Source organism: Eretmochelys imbricata, chromosome 7 (assembly GCF_965152235.1).
Source record: "Eretmochelys imbricata isolate rEreImb1 chromosome 7, rEreImb1.hap1, whole genome shotgun sequence".
Classification (NCBI taxonomy): domain Eukaryota; kingdom Metazoa; phylum Chordata; order Testudines; family Cheloniidae; genus Eretmochelys; species Eretmochelys imbricata.
In genome coordinates, this window is record NC_135578.1 from 60830321 (window position 1) to 60842418 (window position 12098).

The 12098-nt window shown below is 45.2% G+C and overlaps 1 protein-coding gene across 4 annotated transcripts in view; it reads left to right on the forward strand.

The window, feature by feature from the left end:
• TUBGCP2 (tubulin gamma complex component 2) overlaps positions 1–12098 on the forward strand; it is a 90889-nt gene that overhangs the window by 70237 nt on the left and 8554 nt on the right. For all 4 annotated transcript variants that reach the window (XR_013346751.1, XM_077823426.1, XM_077823427.1 and 1 more), the window contains exons 14-16: positions 4516–4636; positions 6561–6704; positions 8109–8237. Coding sequence is in view for 3 of the 4 variants with exons in the window: in XM_077823426.1 (XP_077679552.1) it covers positions 4516–4636; positions 6561–6704; positions 8109–8237 (394 nt within the window). In the remaining variant the exon portion in view is untranslated. The remainder of the gene's footprint in view (positions 1–4515; positions 4637–6560; positions 6705–8108; positions 8238–12098) is intronic.

The following is a 12098-nucleotide window of genomic DNA, read 5'->3' on the forward strand; positions in this document are numbered from 1 at the left end:
CCCTCATAAGATCCACCTTCAACGCATTGGGCCTCCTCCTAAACACTCAAAAGTCACCGCTCACCCCTACTCAGAGAATAGAGTTCATAGGGGCAGTGCTAGACTCAACACAGGCCAGAACGTTCTTGCCTCAATCCCACTTCCAGGCCATTCACAACATCATACAGGACCTCAAACAATTCTCTGTAACCACAGTAAGGAGTTACTTAAAACTCTGCATCTTGCACATATGTAGTGCAACATGTGAGGCTCAGACTCGGACCTCTCCAAGCTTGGCTAGCATTGGTGTATCGACCAAACAGGCACAGTCTAGACATGGTGGTTACCCTTCCACCGGAGGTTCTCAAATCTCTTCACTGGTGGCTCGACCTGCAGTTGGTATGCGCAGGGGTTGCATTCTCCAAACCTTGTCCATCCCTATGTCTGACCACCGACACCTCAGCCATTGGGTGGGGGGCACACCTAGGGGAGCACAGAACTCAGGGCCTCTGGTCTCAGGAGGAACTGATGCCTCACATCAATGTAAGGAAGCTCAGGGCAGTCACATCAATGTAAGGAAGCTCAGGGCAGTCCAACTGGCATGTCAGGCCTTTCATCCTCTCCTGGAGGGCAAGTGCATTATTGTCCCTGACAGACAATACAACAGTGATGTTTTATATCAACAGATGGGGGAGCACACTCCTCTCCCCTGTGTCAGGAAGCCCTCAAGCTCTGGAAGTTCTGCATAGCACACTCCATACCTTTGGAAGTGTACTTTTGGAAGTGATCCGGGTATCTACAGGCCTGTTGGTTTGACATCTGTAGTATGCAAGGTCTTGGAAAAAATTTTGAAGGAGAAAGTAGTTAAGGACATGGAGGTCAATGATAATTGGGACAAAATACAACATGGTTTTACAAAAGGTAGATCATGGCAAACCAACCTGATTTCCTTCTTTGAGAAGGTAACAGATTTTTTAGACAAAGGAAACACAGTGGATCTAATTTACCTCAATTTCAGTAAAGCATTTGATACGGTTCTACATGGGGAATTATTAGTTAAATTGGAAAAGATGGGGATCAGTATGAAAATTGAAAGATGGATAAGGAACTGGTTAAAGGGGAGACTACAACGGGTCACACTGAAAGGTGAACTGTCAGGCTGGAAGGAGGTTACTAGTGGAGTTCCTCAGGGATCGGTTTGGGGACCAGTCTTATTTAATCTTTTTAATACTGACCTTGGCACAAAAAGTGGGAGTGTGCTAATAAAGTTCCGGATGACACAAAGCTGGGAGGTATTACCAATACAGAAAAGGACCGGGATATCCTACAGGAAGATCTTGGATGACCTTGTAAACTGGAGTAATAGTAATAGGATGAAATTTAATAGTGAAAAGTGGAAGGTCATGCATTTAGGGATTAATAACAAGAATTTTTGTTATAAACTGGGGACTCATCAGTTGGAAGTAACAGAGGAGGAGAAGGATCTCAGGGTATTGGTTGATCACAGGATGACTATGAGCTGTCAATGTGATGTGGCCGTGAAAAAAGCTAATGCAGTCTTGGGATGCATCAGGCAAGGTATTTCCAGTAGAGATAAGGAGGTGTTGGTACCCTTACATAATGCACTGGTGAGACCTCATCTGGAATTCTGTGTGCAGTTCTGGTCTCCCATGTTTAAGAAGGATGAATTCAAACTGGAACAGGTACAGAGAAGGGCTACTAGGATGATCTGAGGAATGGAAAACTTGTCTTATGAAAGGAGACTCAAAGAACTTGGCTTGTTTAGCCTAATCAAAAGAAGGCTGAGGGGAGATATGATTGCTCTCTTAAATATATCAGAGGGATAAATACCAGGGAGGGAGAGGAATTATTTAAGCTCAGTACCAATGTGGACACAAGAACAAATGGATATAAACTGGCCATCAGGAAGTTTAAACTTTGAAATTAGAAGAAGGTTTGTAAGCATCAGAGGAGTGAAGTTCTGGAACAGCCTTCCAAGGGGAGCAGTGGGGGCAAAAGACATATCTGTCTTCAAGACTAAGTTTGATACATTTATGGAGGGGATGGTATTATGGGATAGCCTAATTTTGGCAATTAATTGATCTTTGACTATTAGGGGTAAATATGCCCAATGGCCTATGATGGGATGTTAGATGGGGTGGGATCTGAGTTACAGAGAATTCTTTCCTGGGTGTCTGGCTGGTGAGTCTTGCCCACATGCTCAGGGTTTAGCGGATCGCCATATTTGGGGTCGGGAAGGAATTTTTCTCCAGGGCAGATTGGCAGAGGCCCTAGGGGTTTTTCGCCTTCCTCTACAGCATCAGGCACCGGTCACTTGCTGGAGGATTCTCTGCACCTTGAAGTCTTTAAACCATGATTTGAGGACTTCAGTAGCTCAGACATAGGTGAGGGGTTTGTTGCAGGAGTGGTTGGGTGAGATTCTGTAGCCTGCGTTGTGCAGGAGGTCAGACTAGGCGATCATAATGGTCCCTTCTGACCTTAAAGTCTATGAGTCTATTTCCAGGGTTGCAAAATGACCTAGCAGACCACCTCAGCAGGTCTTTTCACAATCACGAGTGGTCTATCCATCCAGATGTAATAAACAATATCTTCCAGCAGTGGGGAGTTCCCCAGATAGATCTGTTTGCCACAAGGGCCAACAGGAAGTGTCTACAGTTTTGCTCCTTCCTGAACCACAGCCCAGATTCACTGGCAGATGCATTTCTGCTTCCATGGAAGAGCTGCCTGTTCTACGTATTCCCTCCTATATTGTTGATTCATAAGATCCTCCTCAAAATCCGGAGCACTGGAACCTCAGTGATCCTGGTGGCACTATCCTGGCTACATCAGCATTGGTACGCCATGCTACTGGAGCTATCAGTAGATACTCCAATCACTCTACCGCTTGTTCTGGACATCATCACTCAACATCACAGAAGGCTTCAACACCCCAATCTCGAGTCTCTCCACCTCACAGCTTGGAAACTGTATGGCTGAACCTGCTAGAGCTCACATGCTCAGACCCCATTAGAGAGGTTCTTCTGGGTAGCAGAAAACCTTCAACCAGAGCGACTTACCTAGCCAAATGGAAAAGATTTGCAATTTGGTGCTTGTGGAGTCGTATCCCTCCAACACAATTGTCGGTCCCCTTTATCTTGGACTACCTCCTAAAGCTGAAACAGCAGGTTTTGTCTCACTCCTCGATAAAGGTTCACCTGGCTGCCATCTCAGCTTTTCACCCAGGAGAGCATGGACGCAGCATCTTCACTAACGAAATGGTGCAGTGGTTCCTCAAGGGGTTGGACAGGTTATATCCTCATATTCGGTGGCCCACCTCACACATGGGACCTTAACTTGGTACTCTCGAGGTTGATTGGGGGGCCCCCATTCGAGCCCCTAGCGACATGCTCACTTCTCTATCTTTCCTACAAGGTGGCTTTTTTGGCGGCAATAACATCAGCCAGAAGGGTATCCAAGCTCAAGGCTCTCGCATCTGACACCCCATATACCATTTCTTACAAAGATAAGGTGCAACTGCAACCTCACCTGGTGTTCCTCCTGAAGGTGGTCTCAAATTTCCATGCCAATCAAGACCTATTCCTTCCAGTCTTTTTCGAGAAACCCCATGCTAGTAGCTACGAGCAGAGGCTCCATTCCTTGAATGTGCGGCATGCATTGGCCTTTTATGTTGAATGAACTAAGCCGTTCCACAAGTCAAACCAGCTGTTTGTTGCGGTAGCGGACAGGATGAAAGGCCTCCCAGTGTCCACGCAAAGGATATCATCATGGATCACATCCTGTATCTGGGTTTGCTACAATCTCGCAAAGGTCCCTGCCCCCTCTCTGGCTGCACACTCCACCAGAGCTCAAGCATCTTCATTGGCCTTCCTGGCCCTGGTACCGATCCAGGAGATATGTAGAGCGGCTACGTGGTCTTCGGTCCACACCTTTACTTCACATTACGCCATCACCCATCCCCAGGAAGCCAGGGACAATGCAGTGTTCAGCAGGGCTGTGCTTCAATCAGTGATTCCATAAACTCCAGCCCCACCTCCTAGGTAAGGTTTGGGAGTCACCTAATTGGAATTGATTTGAGCGAGCACTCGAAGAAGAAGAAAAAACGGTTACTCACCTTCTTTTAACTGTTGTTCTTCGAGATGTGTTGCTCATATCCATTCCAAACCCACCCGCTTTCCCCTCTGTTGGAGTATCCGACAAGAAGAACCTGGAGAGGTGGCAGGTCAGCAGGGCCCTATATGCGGTGCCATGAAGGCATGACTCTAGGCGGCTCCAGAGCTGACCCGATGCATGCTGCTAAGGGAAAAACTTTCTGGTGAACTGTGCATGCAGTGCACGGGCAGCTAATTGGAATGGATGTGAGCAACACATCTCGAAGAACAAGTTACGAGAAGGTGAGCAAACATTTTATTTCCTGTCTTCTGTATGGTTGTCTTCAGTTGTGTTTCACCTGCCTCTCTAAAGTCAATGCCAGTGCCAGTTCCCATCTCTGAGCTTGCAGCTTGTTGCCTCTTTCAGGTTTGCTGGTGCTTTCACACTACGACAGCGGATGCTGAATTTTGTACAGAATATCCAGTATTATATGATGTTTGAAGTGATGGAACCAACATGGCATATCCTTGAGAAAAACTTGAAATCGGTGAGTTTAGTGGTTTGACCTGTGGCCAGATGGACAAGAGTCCCAAGTCACTGAACTGTTACTCTTATCCCTCTTGTTTAAGAAAAAAATCAGATTTCAGTTACTTAAAGTAAATATTTAAATATACCATTCTCCAGAAAACAGTTACTGTGTTCCCCACACTTACTGCTCCAGAAGAGATTGTTGGGAATTCTTTAAGTGCTGTTCCTGTGGTGATAACATCAGAAGCCTGACAGTGCTTCTGCCTAGAAAAGAAAGAAATTTAAGGAGGAGCAGCTAAGGGGATCCAGACAAGAGTTTTCCAGACGTACACTTGTCTTACTCCCCATTATTTTATTGCCTTCTTAGAAGTCTAGATTGGAGTAACTCTCCCTAGCAATGTTGTCCCTTGGCGTGTGACTGTTCCAGTGGTTGAAGTTTACAATGCTAGTTTGATTTTTTTTTTTTTTTTTTTTTGTATGTCTTTGTGCACCAGCACTTGCTAGGAGAGTAGTTAACTCCTGCAGAAGAGTTTGCAACACACACTTTTGAGTGTGGGAGACTCACAAAAGTAGCTGTCTTTCGTTCCAAAATGTATTCCTCCAGAGGCTGTTTCTGTGCAGGCAGACATTTACAGGGCTAAAATTGTTGGTCTCACCACACCACAGTTGTGCTGACTCTTCTTCATCACTTCCCATCTCTATTATTAATAAAGGCTTTTTCTCTCTTAGAACCACACTTTTCTCTGTGCTCCAGCTCCTGCTTACACCACCATGTGACATGGTGCCATCAGTGGCTGGATCCCATCTACCAAAAGAGAACAAAATAACAGGAACAGAAGAAAGATTGCAGCTCTTTGCATGAGGGGAGAATGGTCCCAGAGTACTGGGATGCAAAGGTTTTAGACATACCCAGGAATCACTGATACAGAGCTTTTGCTGACTCTCTGACTGTGACTATGACTAATAATCACTCTGAATTCTTTTGTATGTTCACTCGACCCTCCCTGAGGGTCCAGAGGACTGGACTGTTGGTCAGGAAGATTGGGTGACATATACATTGCTTTTGTTTGTTATGACAGTCAGTTATGAAACAGAATAATCCTAATCACTAATTTGCTATTAAAGGCATATATATAAGTTTTGTAAGGGAATTGTCAGCAAGGGTTTAGACCTCCCCAAGTATCTGGGCAAAACTTCCATTGATTTCAGTAAGGCATATATTGCACTTCAGGTTTGGAGCACAGAACTAGCTCTTAATCATACCTTGGGACTGTTTGGGCCAGGTTTTCCCTACCTGGTATTCCATGAATTAGGATCACTGAGATTTAGAAATGACAGGAAAGGGCAGCCCCTTTCAGTCTAATGTTCTGCATTGTGCCAATCTCCCCCTGTTTTCACCAAGCACTCTCATGAAAAAGAGCTCTGAAATGGAAAAGGAACCCCTTGGCATAAGGAAAGATAGAACCAACGTCCCTGACTCATCAGGGAACGGGGTTTATCCCTATTCCATTCCAGTTCTGGGAAAGGTTGTGCTTTTGACCCTTGTTGGCTCTGAGAAGTATGAGCAGATGTCTTGGATGTGTTTGCTATAATACCCTTCTCATGACTCAATTCGCGTTTTTAATCTCTGCACATCTTGAGTCAGTGTAGAGTTTTATCTGAATGTAAACTTGCCATATCAGTTGAGATGACTAAAAACTTGTAAAACCCTACAGAAACAGTTAGCATTTCCCAATCTCATTTTGTTCCTATAATGTATTTCCTGTCTGAGTTTAACTTTACATTTTAAGCACTATGATCTTCTCAATATCTCATAGCAATTTTACTTTTTCTTTTTCCATTAATTTATTTCACATCACTAACCGATATTTTAAATCTCTGGTAGCAGGTTAGTGTAAGGAACTGGTTGATGTGTTGTTTATTGTTGTGTTTTCCTATAACAGGCTTCCAATATTGATGATGTCCTGAGCCACCATACGAGCTTTCTGGATAACTGTCTAAAGGACTGCATGCTAACAAATCCTGAGCTGCTGAAGATCTTTTCCAAGCTGATGTCTGTTTGTGTCATGTTCACAAACTGTATGCAGGTATGGGGCCTCCCAGCACGCAGCAGAGTGTTTGCAGCTGCTCAAAATGCCACTTCCCTCTTCTCACAGTGCCATTTCTTTTGACTTGCCCTTCTCTCCCCCCTCTGAAATACTTTGCTTCTTTCACTGGCCTCTTTAGCTTTCTTTTTACTATTCTGGCAGCTGCTTTGGCAAGAAGATGATGACTGAAACATCCTACTCTAGGGAAAGTTTGATTTTATGTTATTCTTACAAGAATACTGATAGTTTAGTATGGATGAGAATTGACTCATAGTGCTTGTAAAGAATATAAAAATGGCCATACTGAGTCAGGTCAATGGTCCATTTAGTACAATATCCTGTCTTCCACCAGTGGCCTCTGCCAGATGCTTCAGAGGAAATGAACAGAACAGGGCAATTACTGAGTGAACCATTCTCTGTCACCTAGTCCAATTTTCTGGCAGTCAGATACTTAGGGACATCCAGAGCATGAGATTGCATCCCTGACCATCTTGGCTACTAGCCATTGATGGACCTATCTTCCATGAACTTACCTAATTCTTTTTTGAACACACTTCTACTTTCGATCGTCACATCATTCCGTGGCTGCGAGTTCCACTGGTGGACTGTACATTGTGTGAACAAGTACTTCCTTTTGTTTGTTTGAAACCTGATGCCTATTAATTTCATTGGGTGACCCCCTTGTTCATGTGTTCTGACACCTCAGTCTGCGACAGTTCCTCAGATTTGTCATCTATGCCTGATTGGTTGGAAGAGTCAGCAGACTGGCTGTTAAACCCAGGAGCAGCAGCATTCAATGGCTGCTCAAAGCATTCGCCCACAGCTGTGATAGTTCCTGCACCTGTTTGTTCCCAGCCTTGATCTAATCTCTTTCCTCCTTGAACCCAGCCTTCTAACCTAGTGGTTAGAACAGGAGTCGGTAGTCAGGAATATTCAGTTGTGCATTGTGCAAGTTCTCTGTATATATCTGTCATTGCATCTCAGCTCTAACCCTCAGCACCCCAGAGTCTTCCTTTCTGTCCTCTTCCCCAAAACTCTGCCAGTGCACCACTGTACTGATCTGCAGCACCCTTTACTGTTCCAGTTGTGGGCACCCCAATGCACCTCAGTCCTGACCTATAATACAGTTGTGTCTGCCTATCATGACCCAGCACTGGTGTCTCATGCATAATGATATTGTGTTTTAGCGACGTACACAAATAGGCAGTCTGATGGGAAACACTAACTTCATCGCTGCCTTAACCAGGATTTGATCCCATGTACCCCGCTGCTATGGAAGAAGGCTTTTGTGAACTATTGAAGCTCTAAAGTCCTGCCTGAATTAAAACCAGTTCTTGTGCTTCATTTTAACTATAGAAATGGGGCTTGATGTTTACCATGTTTTATCATCTACTCTTCCCACAGAGATTTACCCAAAGCATGAAGCTGAATAATGAAATGGGCCGGCTTACATTAGAGCACGGCACAATGTTGGGCCCACCAACAGAGCAGGAGCGTGCTGAGGAAGTTGTGAAGAAGCAGCTAACTAATAAAGTAAGGCACCCACTTTTAAGAATATTTATTTGCTTGTTCTTAACTGGCTAATTCTTCCTTCCAGACAGCACCTTGGAAGTCAGGTTTCTCTTATTTCTACCTTTCTTCCATTGCACTGAAAAAGACATAGAGGTACTTCACGATCATCCAGCCAGCAGCGTGTGCTGTTCCCATTTGGTAACAAGGAGGGAATAAGTGTTCTTTAAACTAACCAGCCAGGCTCCTTTAAGTGTGAACTTAAAAGCTCATGTAAATAAATACACTCAAAACATTCCTCAAAGAGCGACTTCATTCTGAGAAATGGCCCCTTAAGGTTCCATGTCTGTTATGCCCTTACACGTGCCTTTAGTGAATTCAGATCAAATGTGCTCAGGTTACAAGAGAAAAAAAATTATTTTTCTAACTGCTAGCACTACAAGCTCAGCCAAGGCTCTGACAGTCAGGCTGAGCTTTTTTCTTCTCAGGGATGGTCATCATGCATAAAGGTTCTGCAAGCTTCCAGTGACAGCCATGCAGCTCTGTTCTCTTCAGTGGGTTTGCATAGTGTAACTGACTGGAACTTAATACACAATTCTGATGCTAGAGGAAAGGAACAGAATCCAGCTTTCTGTCAGTCTTACCCCTACAGAGCCAGCCCTGTCAACAGGGATAAAAAGCAGTGAATGCTTACTTTGGTCACTAAATTTAGCAGATCTACCTCTCCATACACACATGGAGTGGGCCTGCTGAGTAAGGGACACTTCCACACAGCAGCTGTTCAGCACAGATCCTTGCTGAGATACAGAATGCTTACAGACTCAGTGTTACAAATCCACGAATACCTCAGAACAGCACATTTCCACTAATGCCTACCTTCTCATTTCACCACAAGTGTTCTTTGAGTGCTTGCACAATGCATTCCACTCTTGGTGTGTATGTGCCCAGTTCAAAGTTGCCAGAAATTTTTCCCTCAGTGGTATTCGTTGGGGTGGCTTGAGCACCCTCTGCTGCCAAGTGCCACTAGCTTTGGTAAAAAGCTCCTAGCCAACCCTGTGCCCCCTCAGCTTCTTTTTGCCAACCATGATCGTCTCTGGAACTATTCTTCTTGCATTTGCAAGTTCTCACAGTTGATTTTGTTCTTTATGTATTGTGAATAACTAGTCACTAGTAGTAAAATTACAGTTAGATTTTCTGTTTATTTGCTTTTCCATCAATCCCTGGTGCCAAGAGATGACTTGGTCACTGTGCTTCAAACCCTGTGTTTCCTATAATAAGTCTATGCCCATGAGCAACCCACAAGTTAGTTGCTTGAAGTGCCTTGGGGAAGCTCATACTGGGACCTTTGCCAAATTTGCAAGGACTTTAAGCCTCACACAAATAAAGATCAGGAAGCCCAGCTAAAGTTTCTGCTCATGGAGAAGGCACCAAGACCTCCATCTGAGCCAGACAGACAGAATCAGCACCGACTGCTTTGGCATCCTATCATGTCAGAGTCCTGGTACCAATCCTAGTGCCTAGGAAGAGGCATAAAAAGCAGACTGCTGAAAGGGGGCAATCTACATGAAGTCTGCCAGGTATGGGGATCAGAGTAAATTGCACTCTAAACCCAAGTGCTCCTCTGCCTTGGTACCGTGGAAGCCAGCACCTATGCAGGTACTGTCAAGTCTGGAGCCAGAAGAGACTCCCATATCTGCAGCACTGCACCGATACCAACACTCTCAATACCAACATTGCCAGAGGTGTTTGCAGCTGCTAGTGATCTCCTCTTGCTGTCAGTACTGGTGTTGCTCGCAGTACAAAAGTCGTCACTTTCAGTGCTGGCGGACACGGGTGAACTGGTTGGATCATTACAACGCATGGTACTGGACCAGTCTCCTGTACCCATGACAGCTTGCCCTTCAGCATCATCAAAGGGGAAACTCATGATGCTGGCCTGGCTGCAGACCTCTCCACCTTGGCACTGATCGCCAGCACAGTCAGGACCTGCACTCCTGTGGCCACCAGAATGAGAATTGTCCTCTTTTGAGTCGGAGATTGGGTCCTACTCTTCCCAGTTTCAAACCAGATTCCAAAACCAGGTTCAACAGGACCCCATAGATAAAGAAGGGAAGGAAGAGCATCCACAGCCAGTGCAGGCCTCCTTGTCCTCCTCTCCTGACAAGGCAGTCTCAGTCAAGGGCATCTCACCTCCCCCAGATGACTATAAAGCTCACCTAGAGTTGTTAAAGGGAGTAGCCTTAAATCTGGGCATACAGATAGAGGTAGTAAAAGATTCCCCCCACAGCCTGGAAGGGTTTCTATTCCCGTTATTTCCTAATCCTGACAGCCAAGGGAGGTCTCGGATCTATTTTAGACCTGCATCAACTTAACAACTATCTCAAAAATATAAAGTTCTGCATGGTCCTCCTGGCATCAATTATTCCTTCTCTGGATCCCAGGGACTGGTACGCCACCCTTGATTTAAGAGATGCCTCCTTCTATGCCTCAATATACTGTGGGCACAGAAGGTTCCTCAGGTTTGTAGTGAAGCAGTCACATTACCAGTTCACGGTGCTTCCATTTGGCCTGTGTGCAGTTTCTCGGGTATTCACAAAATGTATGGCTGTAGTGGCAGTGTTCCTGAGGAGATTAGGAGTTCAGACCTACCCATATCTGAATGACTGACTAGTCAAGGGCTGGGCCAGGGCTCTGGTTGTGTCCAGTGTTTGACTCATCCAGTCAACATTCAAGGCCTTAAGCCTATTGATCAATGCAGACAAATCTATACTTTGTCTGGTACAGAGGATAGAGTTTATTGGTGTGTGTTAGACTCTATCCAGGCAAGGGTGTTACCCCCTTTCCCCCAAGTTACAATTCCAGTTGGTCCAATCCCTGGTTACACACCTCAAATGTCATCCAATCACAACAGCCCAAAACTGTATAAGGCTCCTGAGCCGCATGGTCTTGTGCCCACAAGTGGTACAACATGTGAGTCTGTATCTCATACTCTTCCAGACTTGGATGGTCTCAGGGTACTTGCCAAGCCATCTTCCTATGGACATTGTATTCACAGTTCCTTCCCGGGTTCTTTGTTTCTCTGAATTGGTCGTTGGATCCTCTCAACGCTTGTGTGGATGTTCCCTTCATCCCTTCTCGACCGTCAATGATGGTCTCAGACACGTTAGTGCTAGGATGGGGAGCTCACTTGGGGCCCCTCAGAACTCAAGGTCTTTGGTCATTTACAAAGATCTCTCTTCATATCAACATTAGAGAGCTCAGAGTGGTTAGTCTTGCCTGTCAGTCATCCCTGCCTCATATCAGAAGGAGAAACCTATTTGTTCTGACAGACAACACCGCAGCCATGTTTTACCTCAACAGGAAGGGAGGAGCTCGCTCATCCTTCCTTTTTCAGGAAGCAGTTCATCTATGGGAATTTTGTATAGCCCATTCAGTCTACCTCGACTCCTCTTACCTTCCAGGGGTGCAGAACGAGATAACAGATCACTTGAGCAGGTCTTTCTTTAGTCATCACGAGTGGTCTGATCGCCTGGATGTAGCCAGAGGCATATTCAAGCAGTGGGGGACTTCCCAGGCAGACCTATATGTGAACAAGTACAACAGAAAATGTCATCAATTTTTCTGCTGTCAAGGCTGCAGTCTGGGTTCCATTGCAGACGCCTTCCTGCCACCCTGGACGGTAAAGCTTTATTATGCTTTACCCCCAATTCCAATTGGTGTGCCCACACCAATACTGGTTCTCCACTCGACTTGAACTCTTAGTGGTGACTCCAGTCTTACTTCTGTTGCACCTGGATTTGATCACTCAAATAGATAATAAATAAAAAAATAATGCAGGCAGACATCCAGCAACAGAGGGGGGCTATCCAGTTTATTGCACCCAAT